The sequence below is a fragment of the Globicephala melas genome, chromosome X (assembly GCF_963455315.2).
Source record: "Globicephala melas chromosome X, mGloMel1.2, whole genome shotgun sequence".
In the NCBI taxonomy this organism is placed as follows: domain Eukaryota; kingdom Metazoa; phylum Chordata; class Mammalia; order Artiodactyla; family Delphinidae; genus Globicephala; species Globicephala melas.
The window spans coordinates 83,799,776-83,823,308 of NC_083335.1; the positions used below are offsets into that span (position 1 = coordinate 83,799,776).

At 42.3% G+C, this 23,533-nt stretch overlaps 1 protein-coding gene across 4 annotated transcripts in view; it reads right to left on the minus strand.

Moving 5' to 3' along the window:
- Positions 1-7,286: 7,286 nt before the first annotated feature.
- CCNB3 (cyclin B3) overlaps positions 7,287-23,533 on the minus strand; it is a 64,789-nt gene continuing 48,542 nt past the window's right edge. For 3 of the 4 annotated variants that reach the window (XM_060292903.1, XM_060292901.1, XM_060292900.1), the window contains exons 8-12: positions 15,771-15,908; positions 12,276-12,431; positions 11,288-11,437; positions 7,754-7,884; positions 7,287-7,532 (exon numbers count right to left, since the gene is read on the minus strand). In XM_060292903.1, the coding sequence (XP_060148886.1) occupies positions 7,460-7,532; positions 7,754-7,884; positions 11,288-11,437; positions 12,276-12,431; positions 15,771-15,908 (648 nt within the window). In that variant the 3' untranslated portion in view covers positions 7,287-7,459. The remainder of the gene's footprint in view (positions 7,533-7,753; positions 7,885-11,287; positions 11,438-12,275; positions 12,432-15,770; positions 15,909-23,533) is intronic. The other variant, XM_060292902.1, reaches the window with a different exon arrangement.

The window sequence follows — 23,533 nt, forward strand, 5'->3', positions numbered from 1 at the left end:
CAGTGTGTGGCTCAGCTCTCTTGCGGCCAGAGCTCCATCAGAGACTAAGGGTTCCCCTCTCCAAGAGTATTGGTTCCTGAAGGCTCTCACTGCTGCCACTGTTGCTGCCACTGCATGATTGCCTCAGGGTTGGGATGTGAGAGAAGAGAAATAAAGGGAAAAATGGAGGATTTCCCCCCTTCTCTCACTTCTCAAGCAAGAACTAGAGGGCTTCTCCTGGAGTTCTCTGCCTGTAGTATAGTACTCACTTCCAGGTTTCCAAATGCATTAAGTTCAGGTCAGGGAATGGGGTGGGGGGAGTGGGAAACTCACCATTTGTTTGTTGGCTTCTCAAATGCTGGTGTCCTTCTTCAATCTTCCTGCAGCTACTTACTTTTCAGAACTCTCAAACAGCTGTGCCATGAATTCTGTCCAGGTTTTATGATTGTGCTCAGTGACAGATAAAGAGTAGCAAGTACTTAACCATCTTACCCAGAACTGTAATCTAGAATCGAATTTTAAATAAATCACTCTGGTGGTTATATGGAGGGTGAAGAAGAAGGGAACAAGACTGAAGATGGGGAGACCAGTTAGGAAAGTACTCTAGTAATCTAGGCAATAGATGAGATCTCAAACCTGGGCAGTGATAATAGAGATTATGATGAAAATGCCAATTCAAGAAATATTTGGGAGGTAAAATTGATGAGACTTAACAAGGTCACCCTCTTACAAGGCCATAATTGAAATATGTAAGAAAGGAACTGACAGTGATCAAGACTGATGGCTCCATTAAAAAATATATACTTAGGGATAAATATAACAATAGACATATAAAAGTTACACTCTGATAACTATAGAACATTGTTGAAAAGAAATACTTAAATAAATGGAAAGACATACCATGTTGCAGTATAAGTCCTGACATTTGGATTTTCTCTTTTTTGTAATGCAAATGTCTGACTTAAGCTTTGATTGCCCAGACATCACTTCAAAGAGGCACCCACTTCGAAGATGGCTACCTCAAAAAACACATTGCTAGTCACCCCCACCCCAGTTCCTACTCCTTTGTTTTAGCAATCTTGCTTGATTTTGATAACTGACCATTTGGGTTGCTTGTTTTTTCTATTCTCTAGCTTCAAATTCCCCTCTTCTATTTTCAATTCACCAATAATGAGTGAGCCCCAGAATCCCTAGTTTCCCACCTTCAATAAAAGCAGCCAGCTAGGCTTGCTCACTCATTCTCTGTCTCTCTGTATGTCTCTCTGTCTCCCTCTTCCCCTTTCTGTCTCTGTGTGTGTCTCTCTCTCCCCCAACCCTTGACCTTGCTATGTGGCTCCAGGTGTGCTGTGTATTTTCCAGGACCTGTAAGCAAAAAACTTGTCTCCTTCAAAGTTTTTCTGATGGTTATTGCTGGGGGGATCTTGCAATCATAAGAACCACAGGGCAAGCCAAGCCACAACATTGGTTTTGAACAGGTTGAGACCAGCACAAAAGACATTTTCATAGATTAGAAGACTTAATATGGTTAAGATGGCAGTTCTCCCCAAACTGACCAATAAATTTGATGCAATCTCTATCAAAATCTCAACTTTCTTTTCAGAAATTGATAGGCTGATGCCAAAATTCATATAAAAATGCAAGGGACCCAGAATAGCCAAAACAATCTTAAGAAAAGAGGAATGAAGAAGAACTCACATTTCCCAATTTCAAAACTTACTAAAAAGCTTACTAAAAAGCCAATAATCAAAATGTTATGGTACTGGCATAAGGATGACATATAGGTAAATGGAAGAGAATTGAGAGTCCAGAAATAAGCTTTCACATTTATAGTCAATTAATCTTCAACAAGGGTGCCAAGATAATTAAGTGGAGAAAGAATAGTTTTTTCAACAAATGGTACTGGGGCAACTGGATATGTTACCAAGGCTGTTGCCCCAGAATCATACCCCTGTCCCTTCCTTGAATGTAAACCAAGTGCTCTTACCTAAGTTTCAGGAGGAAGCTGCAAAGAGAAAAACAAGAACTGGTTAGAACCAGCTAGGCCCAATATGGTGGAAGATTTGACTTACAGTAGGCCTTGAGCCTCACGATATGCTCATTGTAATACATTAGTAGGCTAAATGACACACCCACCAGTGCCTTGACAGTTAACAATTGCCATGACAACAATCAGAAAAGTCCATACAAGGACTAAAAAGGAGTGTTGCCTCAGTTCTGGTCCAAACCACACTTCTATTCTCAGATAAATCATGAATATTCCTCCCTCTCTTTCCAATTCCCTCCATTTTACATCAATCCTCCTATATATATGGTGTCTCCACCCAAATTGGGTTGAGAAGCTGATTTGCAAATGAGGTTCCCACTTCCCCATTCTTTGGCTATTGAATAAAGCTTGTGCTGTTCCAGTCTCAGCATCGGTTTCATTACTGGCAAATCGGATCGGAAAAAGAACCTCCCTGGCCAAGACAACAGGACTTGGCCTGGGCTAGGACCCCGGCGTGGGTCCAGGCGACCAATTCAGTAACATGTCCACATTCAAGAAAATGAAGTTGGACCCCTATATCACATCGTATACAAAAATTAATTCAAAATAGATTTAAGACCTAAATGTAAGAGCTAAAACTATAAAATTCAGAGAAGAAATATTGGGGATAAATCTTCATGACTTTAAACTAGGTAATGGTTTCTTAGATAAATTAAACTTCATCAAAATTTAAAACTTTTATGCTTCAAATAACACAATCAAGAATGTGAAAAGACAATCCACAAAATCAGAGAAAATGTTTGCAAATCATATATATGATCCAGATTATATAAAGAATTCTTACCACTCAATAATAAAGAAATAAATAACCCAATTAAGACTGGGCAAATAATGTGAACAGACATCTCTCCAAAGAAGATACATATATGGTGAATAAGCACAAGAAAAAAAATGTCCAACATCATTAGCCATCAGGGAAATGTGAATCAAAACCACAGTAAGATACCACTTTATGCCCATTAGAACTGCCATAACAGATAATAAAGAATGTTGGAGAGGATGTGGAGAAACTGGAACCCTCATACACTGCTGGTGGTAATGTAAAGTGGTCCAGCAATTTCCCTCTTCAGTATATACCCAAGAGAAATGAAAACACATGTCTACACAAAAACTTGTACATGAATGTTCAAAGCAGAATTATTCATAATAGTCAAAAAGTGGAAAAAATCCACATTTCCATCAACTGATGACTGGATAAACAAAATGTAGTATACCCATACAATGGAACGTTTTTCAGCAATGAAAGGAAATGAAATACTGACACATGCTACAATGTGGATGAACCCTGAAAACATTATGCTAAGTGGAAGAAGCTAAACACAAAAGGCTACACATTGTAAGATTTAATTTATACGCAATGTCCAGAACAGATAAATCTATAGAGACAGAAAGTAAATCAGTAGCTGTCTAGGGTTGGAGGGTGGGGATGGAGACTGACTGCTACTGGGTATGGGGTTTCTTTTTGGGGTGATGTAAATGTTCCAAAATTAGATCATGGTGATAGATGTACAACTCTGTGAATATATGAAAAACTATAGAATTGTACACTTTAAGTGGGTGAATTGTATGATATATGAATTATATCTCAATAAAACTGTTAAAAATCCATAAGGTTACAAAGAAAACCAGTTATACTGAACTAGAAGAATCAAAATATAAACACAAATTCTTGATAAAGAAATAGATGTGCTTCTTTAGAAAGGCATTAAACAACAAGATCCAGATCTAATAGTTACCTTAACTCTGAAGTAGTGATGAGTGTAAAATAAATTTTGAGACATGTGCAATGATTATAACAAAAATGATTGATGGTTCCACTAGCACCTCTAAAGAACAATGGAGTTGGAGAAAAGGAGAGGAAATAAACCAGTTGTTTCCCCAATGAAGCTCCAGAATTAAAACGCAGGTACAAACAAGACACTTCCTTTTAGTGAGGCTGGAGATTTGCAAGACAGCTTCCAGCCTAGTGCTTTTAGCATGTTTACACTTAGTTGGCTGTGCCAGCTAAATCACTGCCAAGCAGCTTGGACCTCTGTGGCTGTACCCTTTAGTCATCCTGCAAAGCAGTGGGATGGGGCAAGAGGGAACCTAATGATATCTGGTCATCAAGGCAAAGCAAGTTGGGAGGGAGAATGGAAAATTGACACAATGGGTAAGAAAGCACTAAGACTATTTGCAAACAGAGCGACCAACAAGGGTTTAATCTCCAAAACATACAAACAGCTCATGCAGCTCTGTGTCAAAAAAACAAACAACCTAATCAAAAAATGGACACAAGATCTAAATAGACATTTCTCCAAAGAAGATATACAGATGGCCAACAAACACATGAAACGATGCTCAATATCAATAATTATCAGAGAAATGCAAATCAAAACTACGAGGTATCACCTCACACTGGTCAGAATGGCCATCATCAAAAAGTATACAAACAATAAATGCCGGAGAGGGTGTGGGAAAAAGGGAACCCTCCTACACTGTTGGTAGGAATGTAAACTGGTACAGCCACGATGGAGAACAGTATGGAGGTTCCTTAAAAAACTACAGATAGAACTACCATATGATCTAGCAATCCCACTCCCGGGCATATATCCAGAGAAAACCATACTTCAAAGAGATACATGCATCCCAATGTTCACTGCAGCACTATTTGCAATAGCCAAGACATGGAAGCAACCTAAATGTCCATCGACAGATGAACGGATAAAGAAGATGTGGTACATATACAATGAGCCATAAAAATGAACGAAATAATGCCATTTGTAGCAACGTGGATGGACCTAGAGATTCTCATACTAAGTGAAATACTGAGCCCACGTGCTACAACTACTGAAGCCCGTGGGCCTAGAGCCCGTGCTCTGCAACAGGAGAAGCCACTACGATGAGAAGCCCACACACTGCATCGAAGAGTAGCTCCCACTCACTCTAACTAGAGGAAGCCTGTGCACAGCAACAAAGACCCAACACAGCCAAAAAATTAAATAAATAAATAAATAAGAAGAATGGGGCTTCCCTGGGGGCACAGTGGTTGAGAGTCCGCCTGCCAATGCAGGGGACACGGGTTCGTGCCCCAGGCCAGGAAGATCCCACATGCCGCAGAGCAGCAGGGCCCGTGAGCCATGGCCGCTGAGCCTGCGCGTCTGGAGCCTGTGCTCCACAACGGGAGAGGCCACAACAGTGAGAGGCCTGCGTATTGCAAAAAAAAAAAAAAGGGAATGAAATAATGCCATTTACAGCAACATGGATGGGCCGAGAGATTATCATACTAAGAAAGTCATACAGAGAAAGACAGATACCATATGATATCATTTATATGTGGAATCAAAAAAATAATACAAACAAACTTACTTACAAAACAGAAATAGAGGCATAGATGTAGAAAACAAACTTACGGTTACCAGGGGGGAAAGGGAGGGAAGGATAAAATTGGGAGATCGGGATTGACATATACACACTACTGTATATAAAATAGATAACAAATAAGAACCTGCTGTATAGCACAGGGAACTCTAGTCAATACTCTTTAATGACCTATATGGGAAAAGAATCTAAAAAAGAGTGGGGGGCTTCCCTGGTGGCGCAGTGGTTGAGAGTCCGCCTGCCGATGCAGGGGACATGGGTTCATGCCCCGGTCCAGGAAGATCCCACATGCCGCGGAGCGGCTGGGCCCGTGAGCCATGGCCACTGAGCCTGCGCATCCGGAGCCTGTGCTCCACAACGGGAGAGGCCACAACAGTGAGAGGCCCGCGTACTGCAAAAAAAAAATAAAATAAGAATAAAAATAAAAAAGAGTGGGTATATGTATATGTATAACTGATTCACTTTGCTGTACACCTGAAACTAACACAACATTGCAAATCAACTATACTCCAATTAAAAACTAAAACAGACTCACAGATTTTGAAAACAAACTTATGGTTACCAAAAGGGAAACATGGAGGGGGGAGGGATAAATTAGGAGCTTTGGATTAACATACACACACTACTATATACAAAATAACCAATGAGAATCTACTGTATAGCACAGGGAACTCTACTCAATATTCTGTAATAACCTATATGGGTAAAGAATCTGAAAAAGAACATATACATATATGTATATGTATAACTGAATCACTTTACTGAAACTAACACAACATTGTAAATCAACTATACTCCAATAAAAGTTTTTAAAAAATAAAATTTGAGGAAACAAAAAAATAAAACGTTTTTTAAAAATAGAAAGCACTAAGACATCTAAGGTCATGACATGCTCTCCCTCCTGTGTCCAACCCTTCAGAAAAGGAGATATGACCAGACTAGCATAGGGATTCTTGGGTCAGAATTGGGGAGTCTTCAATGACTGCCCCCCCTACCAGATATCCATCTCCAGGACTAATTTTCAAAATATTTGACAAGTGATAACAATCAGCCACAGAGCAATCACAACAGTTGCCAGCCACAGTACTAGAACAGAGTCCTGGAGGTCTCCTGCTATGACAGACATTACTTGATTCAGTTGCTAGATTGTGGGGAGGTCCCAGAGGTCCTAGAGGCAAGATTGAGGCAGTGGCTCTTCATCAACCAGCACAGAAGATGTTCAAGTCCTCTGTTAACAACTGAAGTACCTGTACCAGTACACATTACCCCAAAGATAGGGGAGTGAGAGAGAGAGAGTAGAACCTCCTTAAAGCTTTATGAATGAAGGATTGAGCAACTGGTTGATGCTTACATTCATGGGACATCTTGCTGATTTCACAGGTGGAAATTTCTCCTCTTTACTGAAAGACCAAAAGAGACTTCAGTGCACCACTCAAAGTTTTTTTTCAAATTTAGACTCTAGAAAGACACCTTACTACAAAAGTAGGGGTACATTTCAGTGAAAATCCTTATCCCTACCTTTTCATCATCTAGGAAGAAGCAAGGAAAGCTGGCAACCTGAAATGGGGACCAAAGGGTATTGGCCCACGTTTCCAGCTGTCCCAGATCTGAACACTGAGGCCTGTCGGGTAGTGGGGTCTCTTTGGACTACCCCTCCCACCACAAGTCTACAGACTCATTCATCAGTTCACACCTAGATCAATTCCTCTTCCTGTGAAGAGAAAGTCTACAAACAGAGAGGGAAATTGGATAAGCTAGACCCTGAGGCACAGCCTTTACTAGGCAGGAAAAAAACAGGGCTATGTGTGGGGCTCCTGAGCAATAAGGGGGGAAGTGAGCCATGTTAACAACAACCATTAATTTTTATTAAATTTCTAATCAAATACAACAATAATTTCTTCTCTTTCATAAAAAAACACAAATATTTACAACATTATCAGTTTGGGAATAGACAAACAGTAAAAATGAAGAAAAGTGATGAAAAGACAAATTCAAGGACAGAATAAATACAGCTTATTTACACGCCTGCCTGGCCCCGGTGGCTGCTGCCAGAGTACCAGACCCTCGGCCTCAGAATTAGCAGCAGTTCAAAATCTCCTCCAGTTTCAACACGTCCAAGGGTGGGATTTTGGTGACTTCAAAGAAGACCCTGCAAAAGGAAGAGGGGTCTGCTCAGTGTAAAATAGCCCAAAGCAAGCAGGCTCCATGGAATAAGTGGGACATAGGCCCTTGGTTCCCTACCTTGCTTTAACTCTGGAGCAGAAAGTAAGGTAAAAAGTACCTGAATCTTTCTTTTCCCTTAAATGAGGTTAGTCTGGGCCTCCCCATGACTGAGCACAAACCCAGCCTCAACTGGAGCTTGGTACTTACTGGTGAGAATACTTGGAATGCACAGTCTTGAGCTTATTGCACAAACGCAAAGTCAGCAGGATGTTCAGCTGCCTGACCAAGGGGTGAAGATCAGAGGTCTTGTAGCCACTGTAATACTCCAGGGTAGGAGCCTGGAAGAAGCAACATGGACAGTGACTTTTACAACAGGAAGCAGATACTTCCTGTCTCCAATACCCAGATCGAAACTTCCTATCCATAGTACAGGCAGGGAAGAAAGTCAAACAATTCAAAGACTCATAGAGCACAGACACCGACCAATAATTATAGGGTACTACCTAGAAGACTATGTTCCAGCTGCAGGCTAGTGATATGGCTATATCCATATGCACCAGCTGGATATTAGCCCTAGCCATAGGTATTTAAACTGAAATCCACCAAAGAATTTAAGGAACAGGACTGACTTTATTACTTACTCTCAGGTTAAGAGCCAATGGCCAGGCAAACCTCAGAACAAACTTGAGGTCCCAACTAAATAGCCAGCAGGAACTTAAGGCTGTTCCTCCTCTCTGGCTCAAACAGCTATCATTTCATGCATTCATTTTCTCAGTCAACTTTAAGGATGCCTATCATGTGGCAAAAGGAATATAGCAGAGTGTTTAAGAGCAAAGGCTCTGGAGGCAAACTGCCTGGGTTCAAATTCCAGCTCCATTAACAGCATGGCCTTGAGCCAGTTACTTAACCTCTAGGTGCCTCAGTTTCCAAATCTGCCAAATAGGGACGATTACAGTAATTATATAACAGGCTTAAATGAGTTAATAGACATAAAGCACACGGAACAGAGTCTAGCACATACCCAAACAATGCTAGCTAGGATATTACCAAGCCCCATACAGGATGCTGGGAATACAAAGATGACTAAGAGATGACTAAGGCTCCTGCTCTTGAGGAGTCTGTAGTCTAGTTGGGGAGACAGACATGCACACATAGAATTATAAAATGTGTGGGAAGTGCTACAATGGAAGGGAGCATGGGACAGTGGAGGAACAGAGCTGCAGGACCCATGAATTTTGGCTGGGAAAGTCACAAAAAGCTTTGCAGAGGAGGGCACATCTGCAATAGGTACTGAAAGTCTAGTGGGAGTTCCACAGGTAGAGAAAAGAAAATTCATTATTCTGTGAGGCAGTGGTTTTCTTAAAATGTCTTAAATTATTTTCCCTGAACTCATGTTTTCCCAAATATCTTACCTGGAAGCCCAAATATCTTACCTGGAATTGGGGGTGGGAACTAAGAAGCCCACCAATTTGGATCCCTTTACCTTTTACATGGCCCCTGGGCCCCTGAGATACTTCTGCAGGAATCCCAAGGCTCTACTGAATACTCTGGAAACCACTGCCACAGGCAAAGGGCAGTCATTGGCATGCTGAGCATGCCAATTAACACACCCATCATATTGGGTGTGTTAATTAAGATTAACAGCCCTACTGTCACTGCCCCAATTGTTCACATTGTTCAATTGTTCACTGCCCCAATGCTTCACATTGATTATTATAAAAGCCCACTCACTGGTGTTGATACGTTCACATACGCTCTCTCATCTAATATACCTTCCATACTGCTATATACTAGTACTGTTTCCAAAACATACAAACAGGAAGGTGTCACTCCCCTGCCTTAAAAACTTGCAATGCCTTAGTGTAAAATGGATCTTTCAGCATGGCATCAAAGGCCTCTCACAATCTGACCACACTCTACCATTCCGGTCTCACCTCTCACCATTCCCTACTCATACGTCCTCTGCTCTATCCATAGGAAATGTCTTATTCTGCCCTGAATACATCACACTGTTTTCTTATTGCCTTCACATCTTTTCAATTGTTGTCCCCTCTGCCTAGAATGTCTCTTCTCAAGGTTCCTACTCATCTCTCAAGACCCAACTCAAAAGTCACCTCCTCTGTGAAGACTTTCTCATCTATAGCAGTATATATAGTGTAGAGGACTATGGATCCAGACTACCTGGGTTCAGATCAGGGCTGACACTTAGCTGATACTCACTGGTACAGCCATGCCAAGTGTTAAAACACTGAAATATTTTTATACTGGTTGGCAAGCAGTTTGCTGCCCTGAGCCTCTCAACTGTCCTCCCTCAGGACCTACCAGCCTTCCCCAGGACCCAAGGGTAAAAGCCTGGGTCAGCATGGGGCCTCCAAGATCATGGCTCCAGGGCTACAGCCACATCCATTCTGATTATAGAGTAGGTATATTCTTTGAACAGACTCCTAGTTCCCAAAATCCTAGCTCTGCCTCTCATTAGCCAAACATGGGAAGTTATTTCTTATCTGTACAATAGGAATAATAGTGCTGATCTCATAGGGCTGTTGTGAAGACTGAGTTAATAGACAAAGTGTTTAGTTCACTGTCTAAGAACTCAATAAATGCTAGCCATTATTATTACGTATTCTTTCTCATCGCCATCCCTGCCATTTACTTAATGCTTTCTCTGTCCCAAGAAATATCAGTGCCTTGTCCAAATTCACACAACTGTTTATAGGGTTTTTCCTCAGCACACAGAGGTTTCTCCATCAGTAGTGGTGCTAGAATTTCTAGGCTGCAGGGTCTTAGGAGTGGTTGGGAAGAGTATGCTCATTTGCAAGCATACTTTTTCTATTGGATTGCATGTTACACGTCAGTAAAAATTCATAGTTTTCTAAAGTTACTTTTATTCACAATTTTTTATAAAATTGAGAAAGTATCAAATATGCATTTTATTTGTATTGGGGAAGGAGGCTGTGGGGGCCTTCCTCCTCAGAGAAGAGCACAATAGTATATCTGAGTCCCCTGTTATACACATGGACAGTTGCTTTCACTACTCTGTTCTCTGGGTCAGTGCTTTCCAAATCCTGTTCCAATGAGCTCCCTTGGGGGCCCAACCTTGCTGAGGGGGCTGCAAGGAGCAGGGGTGGAATGGGGTAAGGCAAGAAGTGGGTCCACGCCACCCCCTGCTGCAATCAGAATAATTTCACATTAGTCTGTTTTGTGATACTGGGCTTTCAGGTAAGCTGTCTTTGGAAGAAAGGGTACTGTGATGAAGAAAAGTGAAATAAAATACTTTAAAACCATGGCTCTAGAAACCCTTTAGGCAGCCAGGCCCCTAAGATGTCAAGATGTTAAAGGATTCATAATGGCAGGTATGTAGTAGTTTTGTCACAGAGTTTCCCACAGCCCTAGTTTACACCTTCCTCCTGAGCTGACCCTGTGCTTTTAAATCCCTATCCCTGGGACTTTCCTGGTGGTCCACTGGTTAAGAATCTGCCGTCCAATGCAGGGGACGGGGGTTCGATCCCTGGGCAGGGAACTAAGATCCCACATGCCACGGGGCAACTAAGCCCACGTGCCGCAATTACTGAGCCCACACACTCTGGAGCCCATGTGCCACAACTGAAGAGAAGCCCGTGTGCTGCATGAAGAGCCCACATCCTGTAACTAAGACTCGATGCAGCCAAAAATAAAATAAATAAATAAATATGTTTTTTTAAAATCCCTACTCCTTCTTCCCCACCGCACACAAGTGTTTACCAAGTGTCCGAGCTTCTTCATGTAGAGGGCCAGGAGGAAGGAGCCAGCAGCTAGCTTGGAAGCCCTCTCCTGGACATAGTCATATTCCTGCAGGGTCATTTCACAGATGAAGCGGGACAAGGTCAGTGTCTTCATGCTGGCATGGACACACTAAAGGCAGGAAGAAGACTGGCTCAGCAATCAATTCAGAACACTGGCACCAAGCAGAAAACCCCCTGCACTCACTCACTCCAGTTATCCCACCTTGGGCCTAAATGGCTCTCTGCCTGAACAATGTACCTCTTTTGCCACCATGACTCACACTAAGGACCCTGCCCCCAAAGCACAGAATCTTTAGGAGGGGGGATTACGAAATTGGCAATGGTATTTGCCATTTTCAGGGTTTTAAACCAAATTATCAAGTGTGATTGTGGTACCCTCCACCTCCCCTTTCTGTACATGCCATCCTTTGAAGAGCCGAAGGCCTCCAACTGCTGACTTTTCACTGGGTTCCAGACTAGGAGGTATTTCATGCTCCAAAAGAACTCCTTCCCTTTTCTTGTTTGAATATGTGTGTGCGTGTGTGTGTGTGTGTGTGTGTGGGCGCGCATGTGTGTATACACACACACACACACACACACAAATCCTACAACAAGACACACTTGTATAATACAAAGTGACTTCCCCTGTAACCAATATTCAGGTGAAGGAAGAGAACTTTGACAGCATCTCCCCTAAACTTCCCAAGTGTCCCTTCCTGATCAAAGAATCTTCTTCCCCTCCCCTACTCTGCCCTCACCTCAAAACTTTATAGGCATACCATGGAAATATGCAATTTTCTTCCCCCCACACTCCATAAAGATTGCCAATCTAGGAGGGTGGACTGAAGAAGAAATTCCCCTGTCCCCAGTTGTCCCTTTCCCTTTTCCTACCACTCAAGCAGCCACTCTGGGAATGGAGGGGACTAACCCAGCAGTGGTAAAATGAAGATGTACCTGCCCTGTCTTACCTTAGCATATCTGCGCAGAAAATGATAAGCAATGGGAATGTTGATATCAAATTTGAGGGTTTTTAGGATGCTGATTTCCATGGCGAGCATCTCATCTCGCTTATAAATATCATCACAGATGTACAGGAAGTCATCCACACAAGGTGGGCTGGGCTCCTATGGGTGGAGAGGAGAGGCAGTCACAACCAGGCTAAGACAGCCCACTCCTCTCTGCTTGGAGATGAAAGGCAGGGGAGGAGAGGGGTGAAGGATAGGAGGTAATAACATTCCCTGGCATGAACCTTCAGGGTAGCTCTGAGAGCCAGCTTCTGGTTTTTGAGTAGTACATCTGAAAAACAAAATCAGAGAGATAGGAGGAGAGAGGATAGGACCTCTTGTGGTAGATTCTTATAGCACTGGAAGCGGCATAATATGGCACAGGGACTGGAAGCACTGATCTCTCTTCTAATGAGTGAGAGCCAGAAATGGGAAATCTAAGGCCTACTCTTGGGGAAACAGAGGGAAGGAGACCACAGGAAGGGAGCTAGAGATGGAAAATAAGCCCGCACTTTGTTTTCTTGTCTAAGGAATGAATAAAGATGTTTGAGAGGGGGCACTACTGGGGTAATAGGCAGTGAGAGACAGAGAGAGATAGGCACAGAGGGAACCTAAGCAGAGACTGAAGACCAAGGGATGGGAGATGTGCAAGGGGGCTAGACTGGGAAGGTCCAATCCAAGCCAAGGGTGAGAAGAAAACCCCCCTCCACAATCTGGGGCACCTTTCCATGTCCTGCCCTTTGCAGGTTGAACCTTAGTTTGGGGGAAAGGACTAGGAGGCAGGTAGACCCCTGAATCTTTTCTCTAGCTGCACCTCACTGCCCACCCCAGCCTTCTTCTCACACCTTTATTTTCAGATCACAAACTGGACCAACCCTCTGGGTTTGCAGACAGGGAAATTGAGGCCCAGAGAGAGGAAGTGACTTGCTCAAGGTCACACAGCAACCTAGTGACAAGACCAGGACAAGAAACTCTCCCTTCTACTGCTCTACTCACCAGTGGCTCCTTCCTTTCTTCTCTTCTCATATCATCTCCATACCTCCCCTTGCAAAAGTCTTTCTGTACTTCTCAGTCCTGTGAGGGGAAGACACCCCTGCTCCAAAAAACTTAGTGGAGGTCCTTTGTCCTGATAACCAGAAGAGGGGTGCTCCTTGTTCCAAAATTTGCTAACGAGAGCACCTTGCACACTCCTTCTCCCTCCCGCTCTTGGTTGTCCAGGAACCCCCAGCTGCTTTTTTAACCCCCTTGAGGCTGAGACAGGGAGCACTTGCTTAAGCCACAAGGACATCCCTAGGTAGGTGGAGGAAGGAGGAGAAAGGGAGAGACGTGAAAAGAGAAAGGAAGGGGAGCAAGGGAATGAACCAGGAAGCCAGTGAGCAGGGAAGGAAATGAGCTAGAGAAGGAAGCAGGGAACAAGGGAGAGAGTGAGGGAGGAGGAAGAGAAAGAGGAAGAAAGGGAAGGAGGAGGCTAGGGAGCAAGGGCAATCAGGAGGGAGGGAGGATGGGAAGGAGGGAGAGAACCAAGGAGAAAAGGAGCCAGGGAGGGAAAGAGGGTGGAAGGGAACAAGCATGAGTGGGTGGGAGGGAGTGACCACGGAAGTGAGTGAGAGGGAGCTGAGCAGAGAGGGAGCAGGGAGTGAGGGGGAGCAAGGGAACCAGGGAGCAAGACAGTAGGGAAGGAAGTGAGCCAGAGAGGGAAATGGGGAGAATGAGGGAGGGAGGGAGGGAGGGAGGAAGGAAGGAAGAAGAGAGAGAAGGAGGAAAAAGGAAGGAGACAGGGAAGGAGGGTGTGAGGAAGTTAAGGTGGGGGGAGTCATGGTGCCAGAGTACCATGGAGCAAGGATGGGAGATACGGAGGGAAGGAGCAAGCAGGGAGGGGAGAGAAGGAACCAGCAGAAAAGGAAGGGTGAGGGAGGAGGGGAGGAGGAAGCAAAGGAGGAGGGAGGGGAGCACACACTAGAGAAGCAACAGGGAGGAGAGGGAAGGAGGAGGAAGAGAGAGAGGGAGTGACAGAGGGAAGAACATTAGCTAGGGAAGGAGAGAAGAGAGTGAACAAAGGAAAGGGACAGGAAGGGAGGGAGGGTGGAAGAGAGGAGGGTGGAGTAGGAGGGAAGGCGCGATGGGGTGGGTAGGTGGGTGGGAAGGCATGGAGGAGTGAGGGATAGAACCAGGGTGGAAGGGAGAGGGTCATGGAAGGAGGGATCAAGTGAGGAGGGGAAGGAGTGAGCGAGAGAAGGATAGAGAAAAGGAGAGTTAGAAAGAGCAACAGAGAGTGGGTGGGTGGGATGGAGGGAGGGGCCCAGCATGGAGTGAGCGAGTGTACAAAACAGGGATTGAGGGATCAAGGAAGGGATTGAAAGAAGGCTGGAGGGAAGAAGGGAGCTACCGAGCAAGGGCAGAAGTGGAACAGGGCAGAAGTGGAGCGAGGGTGGAAGTGGAGCAAGGGCAGAAGTGGAGAGAGAGCAGAATTGAAGAGAGGGTGGAAGTGCAGTGAGGGCCGGAAGTGGAGTGAGGGCCGGAAGTGGTGAGAGAGGGAGGCAAGTAAGGAGCAAAGGAGGGGTGGAGTTAGAGAGGGAGGTACTGATCGAGGTAGGAGCTAGTGAGTAAAGGAGAGAATGAAGAAGGGAAGCAGAAATCTAGTTAGGGACAGATCTGAGTAGGGAACACAAAGACAAATCCACAGTTCTAAAGGTTTTTGTACTCATAAAAGTTGCTACTTCTCTGTTCCTAAACCCTAAGGTTTTATACTATTAGTCTATCTGAAGGAAAAATGAGAGTAGAACAAGATCATTTAGCATATAAGGAAGAGGAAAGACTCAGATAAAGTAGTTAGATGGATATGGTTATGAAGGAAAGGCCAGCTACTTGCTTTTATACTGCTACTTCAAAAATAACTAATTTACTTGGACTCACTACCATCTACACCAGGCCATTTTCTCTTAAATGTCTCCAGCACCTAGATTTGGAAATGCTTCCTTATATAAGCAATTCAAGACTCCACTAGACAGAGGTGGAGTTGCTGGAAGAAGAAAATGGGGTGGGGACAGAAAATTATGGTCCAGAAGGAAGCTTTAAAAAGAACAATCCATTTAACTAGTAATATGTCCACCTACACACATCTTCAAAGAGGAAAAGGGAGAATTTTGTTGACGCCAGGAAACAAATACACCACCATTTGCACCCAACACCAGTTTCCCTGCTTAGGAAGACAAAAAATCGGTAGGAAAACTTATTTGTGTGCATGTATGTAATTGTATACACACACAAATACACATGTGAATGTACACACATGCGTATATATATATATGTATATACATGTATATAATATATACATACACATATGCATGCATATATATACATACATATGTAAATGTACATACATACATACATACATATATATCTGGCTTGGATAGAAACCGATTGATTAGTTTTCTCCAGGTCCTATGGACTCAGGCTCACCTCAAATTTTGCTGCAATCAGAAAAGCAGTGGAACCAAGGAGTTGTAGCTTGTCCCTCTTGCATATTACCTCCATAAGGTAGTGATCTACCAGCTTCACTGCCAAGTACAGGGTCTCATGACTCATCTCAAAGGTCATCTGGAGGAACACACAAACAGGGCAGGAATCCACGTATTGTCCAACTCCAAAGGCACATCCAGATAGATGTAACTACCTGGTCTGTGGTATTGAGGACAGTGGTGCTACCAGGCCTGGCCAGCTGAAACTCTGCTATGAATGCAAGAACTCATTCAGTTAGGGGTCTGGCTATATCTCTAGTGCCTTTGAGGACCCTGGCATTATCTATCCCTACACATTTGGGTAAGTGACCAATCTTACATCAGAGGGAGATGCTCTGCCTTCTCTATGAGCACCTTGAGTGAACACACCCTCTCTCTTTCATCTCCAAAACTTAGATTCTTGCTTTCCCCATTTGCTACTTTGTAGTGTAAACCCTGACGGTTGACTTTTTGTAATGCAAGTGCCTGACTTAAGCTCTGATTGCCAAAGCATCCACTTCAAAGAGGCATTCAGATAATAGGGAGACATCTTCAAGATGGCAGAGGAGTAAGACGTGGAGACCACCTTCCTCCCCACAGATACATCAGAAATACATCTACACATGGAACAACTCCTACAGAACAGCTACTGAACGCTGGCAGAAGACCTCAGACTTCCAAAAAGGCAAGAAACTCCCCACGTACCTGGGTAGGGCAAAAGAAAAAACAGAGACAAAAGGATAGGGACGGGACCTGCACCAGTGGGAGGGAGCTGTGAAGGAGGAAAAGTTTCCACACACTAGGAAGCCCCTTCACTGGCGGAGACGGGGTGTGGGTGGGGGGGGACACTTCGGAGCCACAGAGGAGAGCGCAGCAACAGGGGTGCAGAGGACAAACCAGAGTGATCCCCGCACAGAGGATCGGTGCCGACCAGCACTTACCAGCCTGACATGCTTCTCTACTCACCCACCAGGGTGGGTGGGGACTAGGAGCAGAGGCTTTGGTGGGTCAGATCCCAGGGAGAGGACTGGGGTTGGCTGAGGGAACACAGCCTGAATGGGGTTAGTGTGCCACAGCTAGCAGGGAGGGAGTCCGGGAAAAGGTCTGGAACTGCCTAAGAGGCAAGAGACCATTGTTTCAGGGTGTGCGAGGAGAAGAGATTCAGAACACTGCTTAAAAGAGCTTCAGAGATGGGCACAAACCGCCGGCAACCACCACAGACAACAGAGATGGGCATGAACTGCTAACGCTGCTCCTGAAGCCACCAAAACTCCTGTGTGCAAGCACAGATCACTATCCACAGCTCCCCTCCAAGAAGCCTATGCAGCCCACCACTGCCAGCGTCCTGTGATCCAGGGGAAACTTCCCCAGGAGAACACAAAGCACACCTCAAGCTGTTGCAATGTCACTCGGGCCTCTGCCTCCACAGGCTCACCCCGCCTTCTATACACCTCCCTCCCCCCGGCCTGAGGAGGCAGAGCCCGCGAATCAGCCACTCCTATTTTTTTTTAACATCTTTATTGGCGCACAATTGCTTTACAATGGTGTGTTAGTTTCTGCTTGATAACAAAGTGAATCAGTTATACATATACATATGATCCCATATGTCATCCCTCTTGCATCTCCCTCCCTCCCACCCTCCCTATCCCACCCATCCAGGTGGTCACAAAGCACTGAGCTGATCTCCCTGTGCCATGAGGCTGCTTCCCACTAGCTACCTATTTTACGTTTGGTAGTGTATATATGCCCATGCCACTCTCTCACTTTGTCACAGCTTACCCTTGCCCCTCCCCATATCCTCAAGTCCATTCTCTAGTAGGTCTGTGTCTTTATTCCCGTCTTACCCCTAGGTTCTTCATGACCTTTTTCTTTTCTTAAATTCCATATATATGTGTTAGCATACATTATTTGTTTTTCTCTTCCTGACTTACTTCACTCTGTATGACAGACTCTATCTAGGTCCATCCACCTCATTACAAATAGCTCAATTTCATTTCTTTTTATGGCTGAGTAATATTCCATTGTATATATGTGCCACAACTTCTTTACCCATTCATCTGATGATGGACACTTAGGTTGCTTCCATCTCCTGGCTATTGTAAATAGAGCTGCAATGAACATTTTGCTACATGACTCTTTTTGAATTATAGTTTTCTCAGGGTATATGCCCAGTAGTGGGATTGCTGGGTCGTATGCTAGTTCCCCTTTAACCCCCTCCTGTCGACACCAGAGGGCAACCTACATGCAGAGGCAGGGCCAAATCTGAAGCTGAGCTCCAGGAGCTGTGCAAACAAAGAAGAGAAAAGGAATTTTCTCCTTGCAGCCTCAGAAGCAGCGGATTAAACCTCCACAATCAACTTGATGTACCCTGTATCTCTGGAACACCTGAATAGACAACAAATCACCCAAAATTGAGGCGGTGGACTTTGGGAATGAAGAGGAAATAGGCAGTCTACCTGAAAAATAATTCAGAATAATGATAGCAAAGATGAACAATCTTGGAAATAGAAAGTTACAAGAGACAAGGAAGGACACTACATAATGATCAAGGGATCAATGCAAGAAAAAGATGTAACAATTATAAATATATATGCACCCAACATAGGAGCACCTCAATACATACGGCAATGGCTAACAGCCATAAAAGGAGAAATCGAGAGTAAAATCGACAATCATAGTAGGGGACTTTAACACCCCACTTTCAACAATGGAAACATCATCCAAAAAGAAAATAAATAAGAAACAAAAGCTTTAAATGATACGTTAAACAAGATGGACTTAATTGATATTTATAGGACATTCCATCCAAAAACAACAGAATACACATTCTTCTCAAGTGCTCATGGAACATTCTACAGGATAGATCATATCTTGGGTCACAAATCAAGCCCTGGTAAATTTAAGAAAATTGAAATTGTATCAACTACCTTTTCCGACCACAATGCTATGAGACTAGATATCAATTACAGGAAAAGATCAGTAAAAAATACAAACACATGGAGGCTAAACAATACACTACTTAATAACCAAGCGATCACTGAAGAAATCAAAGAGGAAATCAAAAAATACCTAAAAACAAATGATAATGAAGACACGACGACACAAAACCTATGGGATGCAGCAAAAGCAGTTCTAAGAGGGAAGTTTATAGCAATACAATCCTACCTTAAGAAACAGGAAACATCTCAAATAAACAACCTAACCTTGCACCTAAAGCAATTAGAGAAAGAAGAACAAAAAAAGCCCAAAGGTAGCAGAAGGAAAGAAATCATGAAGATCAGATCAGAAATAAATGAAAAAGAAATGAAGGAAATGAAAGCAAAGATCAATAAAATTAAAAGCTGGTTCTTTGAGAAGATAAACCAAATGGATAAACCATTCGCCAGACTCATCAAGATAAAAAGGGAGAAGACTCAAATCAATAGAATTAGAAATGAAAAAGGAGAAGTAACAACTGACACTGCAGAAATACAAAGGATCATGAGAGACTACTACAAGCAAATCTATGCCGAAAAAATGGACAACCTGGAAGAAATGGACAAATTCTTAGAAATGCACAACGTGCCAAGACTGAACCAGGAAGAAATAGGAAATATGCACAGACCAACCACAAGCACTGAAATTGAAACTGTGATTAAAAATCTTCCAACAAACAAAAGCCCAGGACCATATGGCTTCACAGGCGAATTCTATCAAACATTTAGAGAAGAGCTAACACCTATCCTTCTCAAACACTTCCAAAATATAGCAGAGGCAGGAACACTCCCAAACTCATTCTACAAGGCCACCATCACCCTGATACCAAAACCAGACAAAGATGTCAAAGAGAAAGAAAACTAAAGGCCAATATCACTGATGAACATAGATGCAAAAATCCTCAACAAAATACTAGCAAACAGAATCCAACAACACATTAAAAGGATCATACACCACGATCAAGTGGGGTTTATTCCAGGAATGCAAGGATTCTTCGGTATATGGAAATCAATCAATGTGATAAACCATATTAAAAAATTGAAAGAGAAAAACCATATGATAATCTCAATAGATGCAGAGAAAGCTTTTGAAAAAATTCAACACCCATTTATGATAAAAACCCTGAAGAAAGTAGGCATAGAGGGAACTTTCCTCAACATAATAAAGGCCATATATGACAAACCCACAGACAACATCATCCTCAATGGTGAAAAACTGAAACCATTTCCACTATGATCAGGAACAAGACAAGGTTGCCCACTCTCACCACTCTTATTCAACATAGTTTTGGAAGTTTTAGCCACAGCAATCAGAGAAGAAAAAGAAATAAAAGGAATCCAAATTGGAAAAGAAGAAGTAAAGCTGTCACTGTTTGCAGATGACATGATACTATACATAGAGAATCCTAAAGATGCCACCAGAAAACAACCAGAGCTAATCAAGGAATTTGGTTAAGTAGCACAACACAAAATTAATGCACAGAAATCTCTGGCATTCCTATACACTAATGATAAAATATCTGAAAGTGATATTAAGAAAACACACGTATTTACCACTGCAACAAAAAGAATAAAATATCTAGGAATATACCTACCTAAGGAGATAAAAGACCTGTATGCAGAAAATTATAAGACACTGATGAAAAAATTTAAAGGTGATACAATAGATGGAGAGATATACCATATTCTTGGATTGGAAGAATCAACATTGTGAAAATGAATCTACTACCCAAAGCAATCTACAGATTCAATGCAATCCCTATCAAACTACCAATGGCATTTTTCACAGAACTAGAACAAAAAATTTCACAATTTGTATGGAAACACAAAAGACCCTGAATAGCCAAAGCAAACTTGAGAAAGAAAAATGGAGCTGGAGGAATCAGGCTCCCTGATTTCAGACTATACTACAAAGCCACAGTAATCAAGACAGTATGGTACTGGCACAAAAACAGAAATATAGATCAATGGAACAGGATAGAAAGCCCAGAGATAAACCCATGCACATACAGTCACCTTATCTTTGATAAAGGAGGCAAGAATACACAGCAGAGAAAAGACAGCCTCTTCAATAAGTGGTGCTGGGAAAACTGGACAGGTACATGTAAAACTATGAAATTAGAACACTCCCTAACACCATACACAAAAATAAACTCAAAATGGATTAAAGACCTAAATGTAAGGCCAGACACTATCAAACTCTTAGAGCAAAACATAGGAAGAACATTCTATGAAATAAATCACAGCAAGATCCTTTTGACCCACCTCCTAGAGAAATGAAAATAAAAACAAAAATAAACAAATGGGACCTAATGAAACTTAAAGGCTTTTGCACAGCAAAGGGAACCATAAACAAGACCAAAAGACAACCCTCAGAATGAGAGAAAATATTTGCCAATGAAGCAACTGACAAAGGATTAATCTCCAAAATTTACAAGCAGCTCATGCAGCTCAATATCAAAAAACAAACAATCCAATCCAAAAATGGGTTGAAGACGTAAACAGAGATTTATCCAAAGAAGATTTACAGATTGCCAACAAACACATGAAAGAATGCTCAACATCATTAATCATTAGAGACATGCAAATCAAAACTACAATTAGATAGCATCTTGTATCGGTCAGAATGGCCATCATCAAATAATCTAGAAACAGTAAATACTGGAGAGGGTGTGGAGAAAAGGGAACCCTCTTGCACTGTTGGTGGGAATGTAAACTGATACAGCCACTATGGAGAACAGTATGGAGGTTCCTTAAAAAACTAAAAATAGAACAACCATATGACCCAGCTATCCCCCTAATGGGCATATACCCTGAGAAAACAATAATTCAAAAAGTGTCATGGACCAAAATGTTCATTGCAGCTCTATTTACAATACCTAGGACACTGAAGCAACCTAAGTGTCCATCAACAGATGAATGGATAAAGATGTGGCACATATATACAATGGAATATTACTCAGGCATAAAAACGATTGAAACTGAGTTATTTGTAGTGAGGTGGATGGACCTAGAGTCTGTCATACAGAGTGAAGTAAGTCAGAAAGAGAAAAACAAATACTGTATGCTAACACATATATATGGAATCTAAGGGAAAAAGAAAAAACGGTCATGAAGAACCAGGGGCAAGATGGGAATAAAGACACAGAACTATTAAAGAATAGACTTCAGGATATGGAGAGGGGTAAGGGTAAGCTCTGACAAAGTGAGAGAGTGGCATGGACATATATACACTAGCAAATGTAAAATAGATAGCTAGTGGGAAGCAGCCACATAGCACAGGGAGATCAGCTCGGTGCTTTGTGACCATCTAGAGGGGTGGCATAGAGAGGGTGGGATGGAGGGAGATGCAACAGGGAAGAGATATGGAAACATATGTATATGTATAACTGATTCACTTTGTTATAAAGCAGAAACTAACACACCGTTGTAAAGCAATTATACTCCAATAAAGATGTTAAAAAAAGAAAAAAAAGAAAATTACAGACCAATACCACTGATGAATATAGATGCAAAAATGCTCAACAAAATACTAGCAAACAGAATCCAACAACACATTAAAAGGATCATACACCACGATCAAGTGAGATTTATCCCAGGGATGCAAGGATTCTTCAATATATGCAAATCAATCAATGTGATACACCATATTAACAATTGAAGACTAAAATCCATATGATCACCTCAATAGATGCAGAAAAAGCTTTTGACAAAATTCAACACCCATTTATGAGAAAAACTCTCCAGAAAGTGGGCATAGAGGGAACCTACCTCAACATAATAAAGGCCACATATGACAAACCCACAGCAAACATCATTCTCAGTGCTGAAAAGCTGAAACCATTTCCCCTAAGATCAGGAACGAGACATGGATGTCCATTCTCACCACTATTATTCAACATAGTTTTGGAAGTCCTAGCCACGGCAACCAGAGAAGAAAAAGAAATAAAAGGAATAGAAACTGGAATAGAAAAAGTAAAACTGTCACTGTTTGCAGATGACACGATATTATACATAGAGAATTCTAAAAATGCCACCAGAAAACTACTAGAACTAATCAATGAATTTGGTAAAGTTGCAGGATACAAAATTAATGCACAGAAATCTCTTGCATTCCTATACACTAATGATGAAAAATCTGAAACAGAAATTATGGAAACACTCCCATTTACCATTGCAACAAAAAGAATAAAATACCTAGGAATAAATCTACCTAAGGATACCAAAGACCTGTATGCAGAAAACTGTAAGACACTGATGAAAGAAATTAAAGATGATATCAACAGATGGAGAGGTATATCATGTTCTTGGATTGGAAGAATCAATATTGTGAAAATGACTATACTACCCAAAGCAAACTACAGATTCAATGCAATCCCTATCAAATTACCAATGGCATTTTTTACGGAACTAGAACAAATCATCTTAAAATTTGTATGGAGACACAAAAGGCTATGAATAACCAAAGCAGTCTTGAGGGAAAAAAACGGAGCTGGAGGAATCAGACTCCCTTACTTCAGACTATACTACAAAGCTACAGTAACCAAGACAGTATGGTACTGGCACAAAAACAGAAATATAGATCAACGGAATAAGATAGAATGCCCAGAGATTAACCAATGCACCTATGGTCAATTAATCTATGACAAAGGAGGCAAAGATATACAACACAGAAAAGACAGTTTCTTCAATAAGTGTTGCTGGGGAAACTGGACAGCTACATGTAAAAGAATGAAATTAGAACACTCCC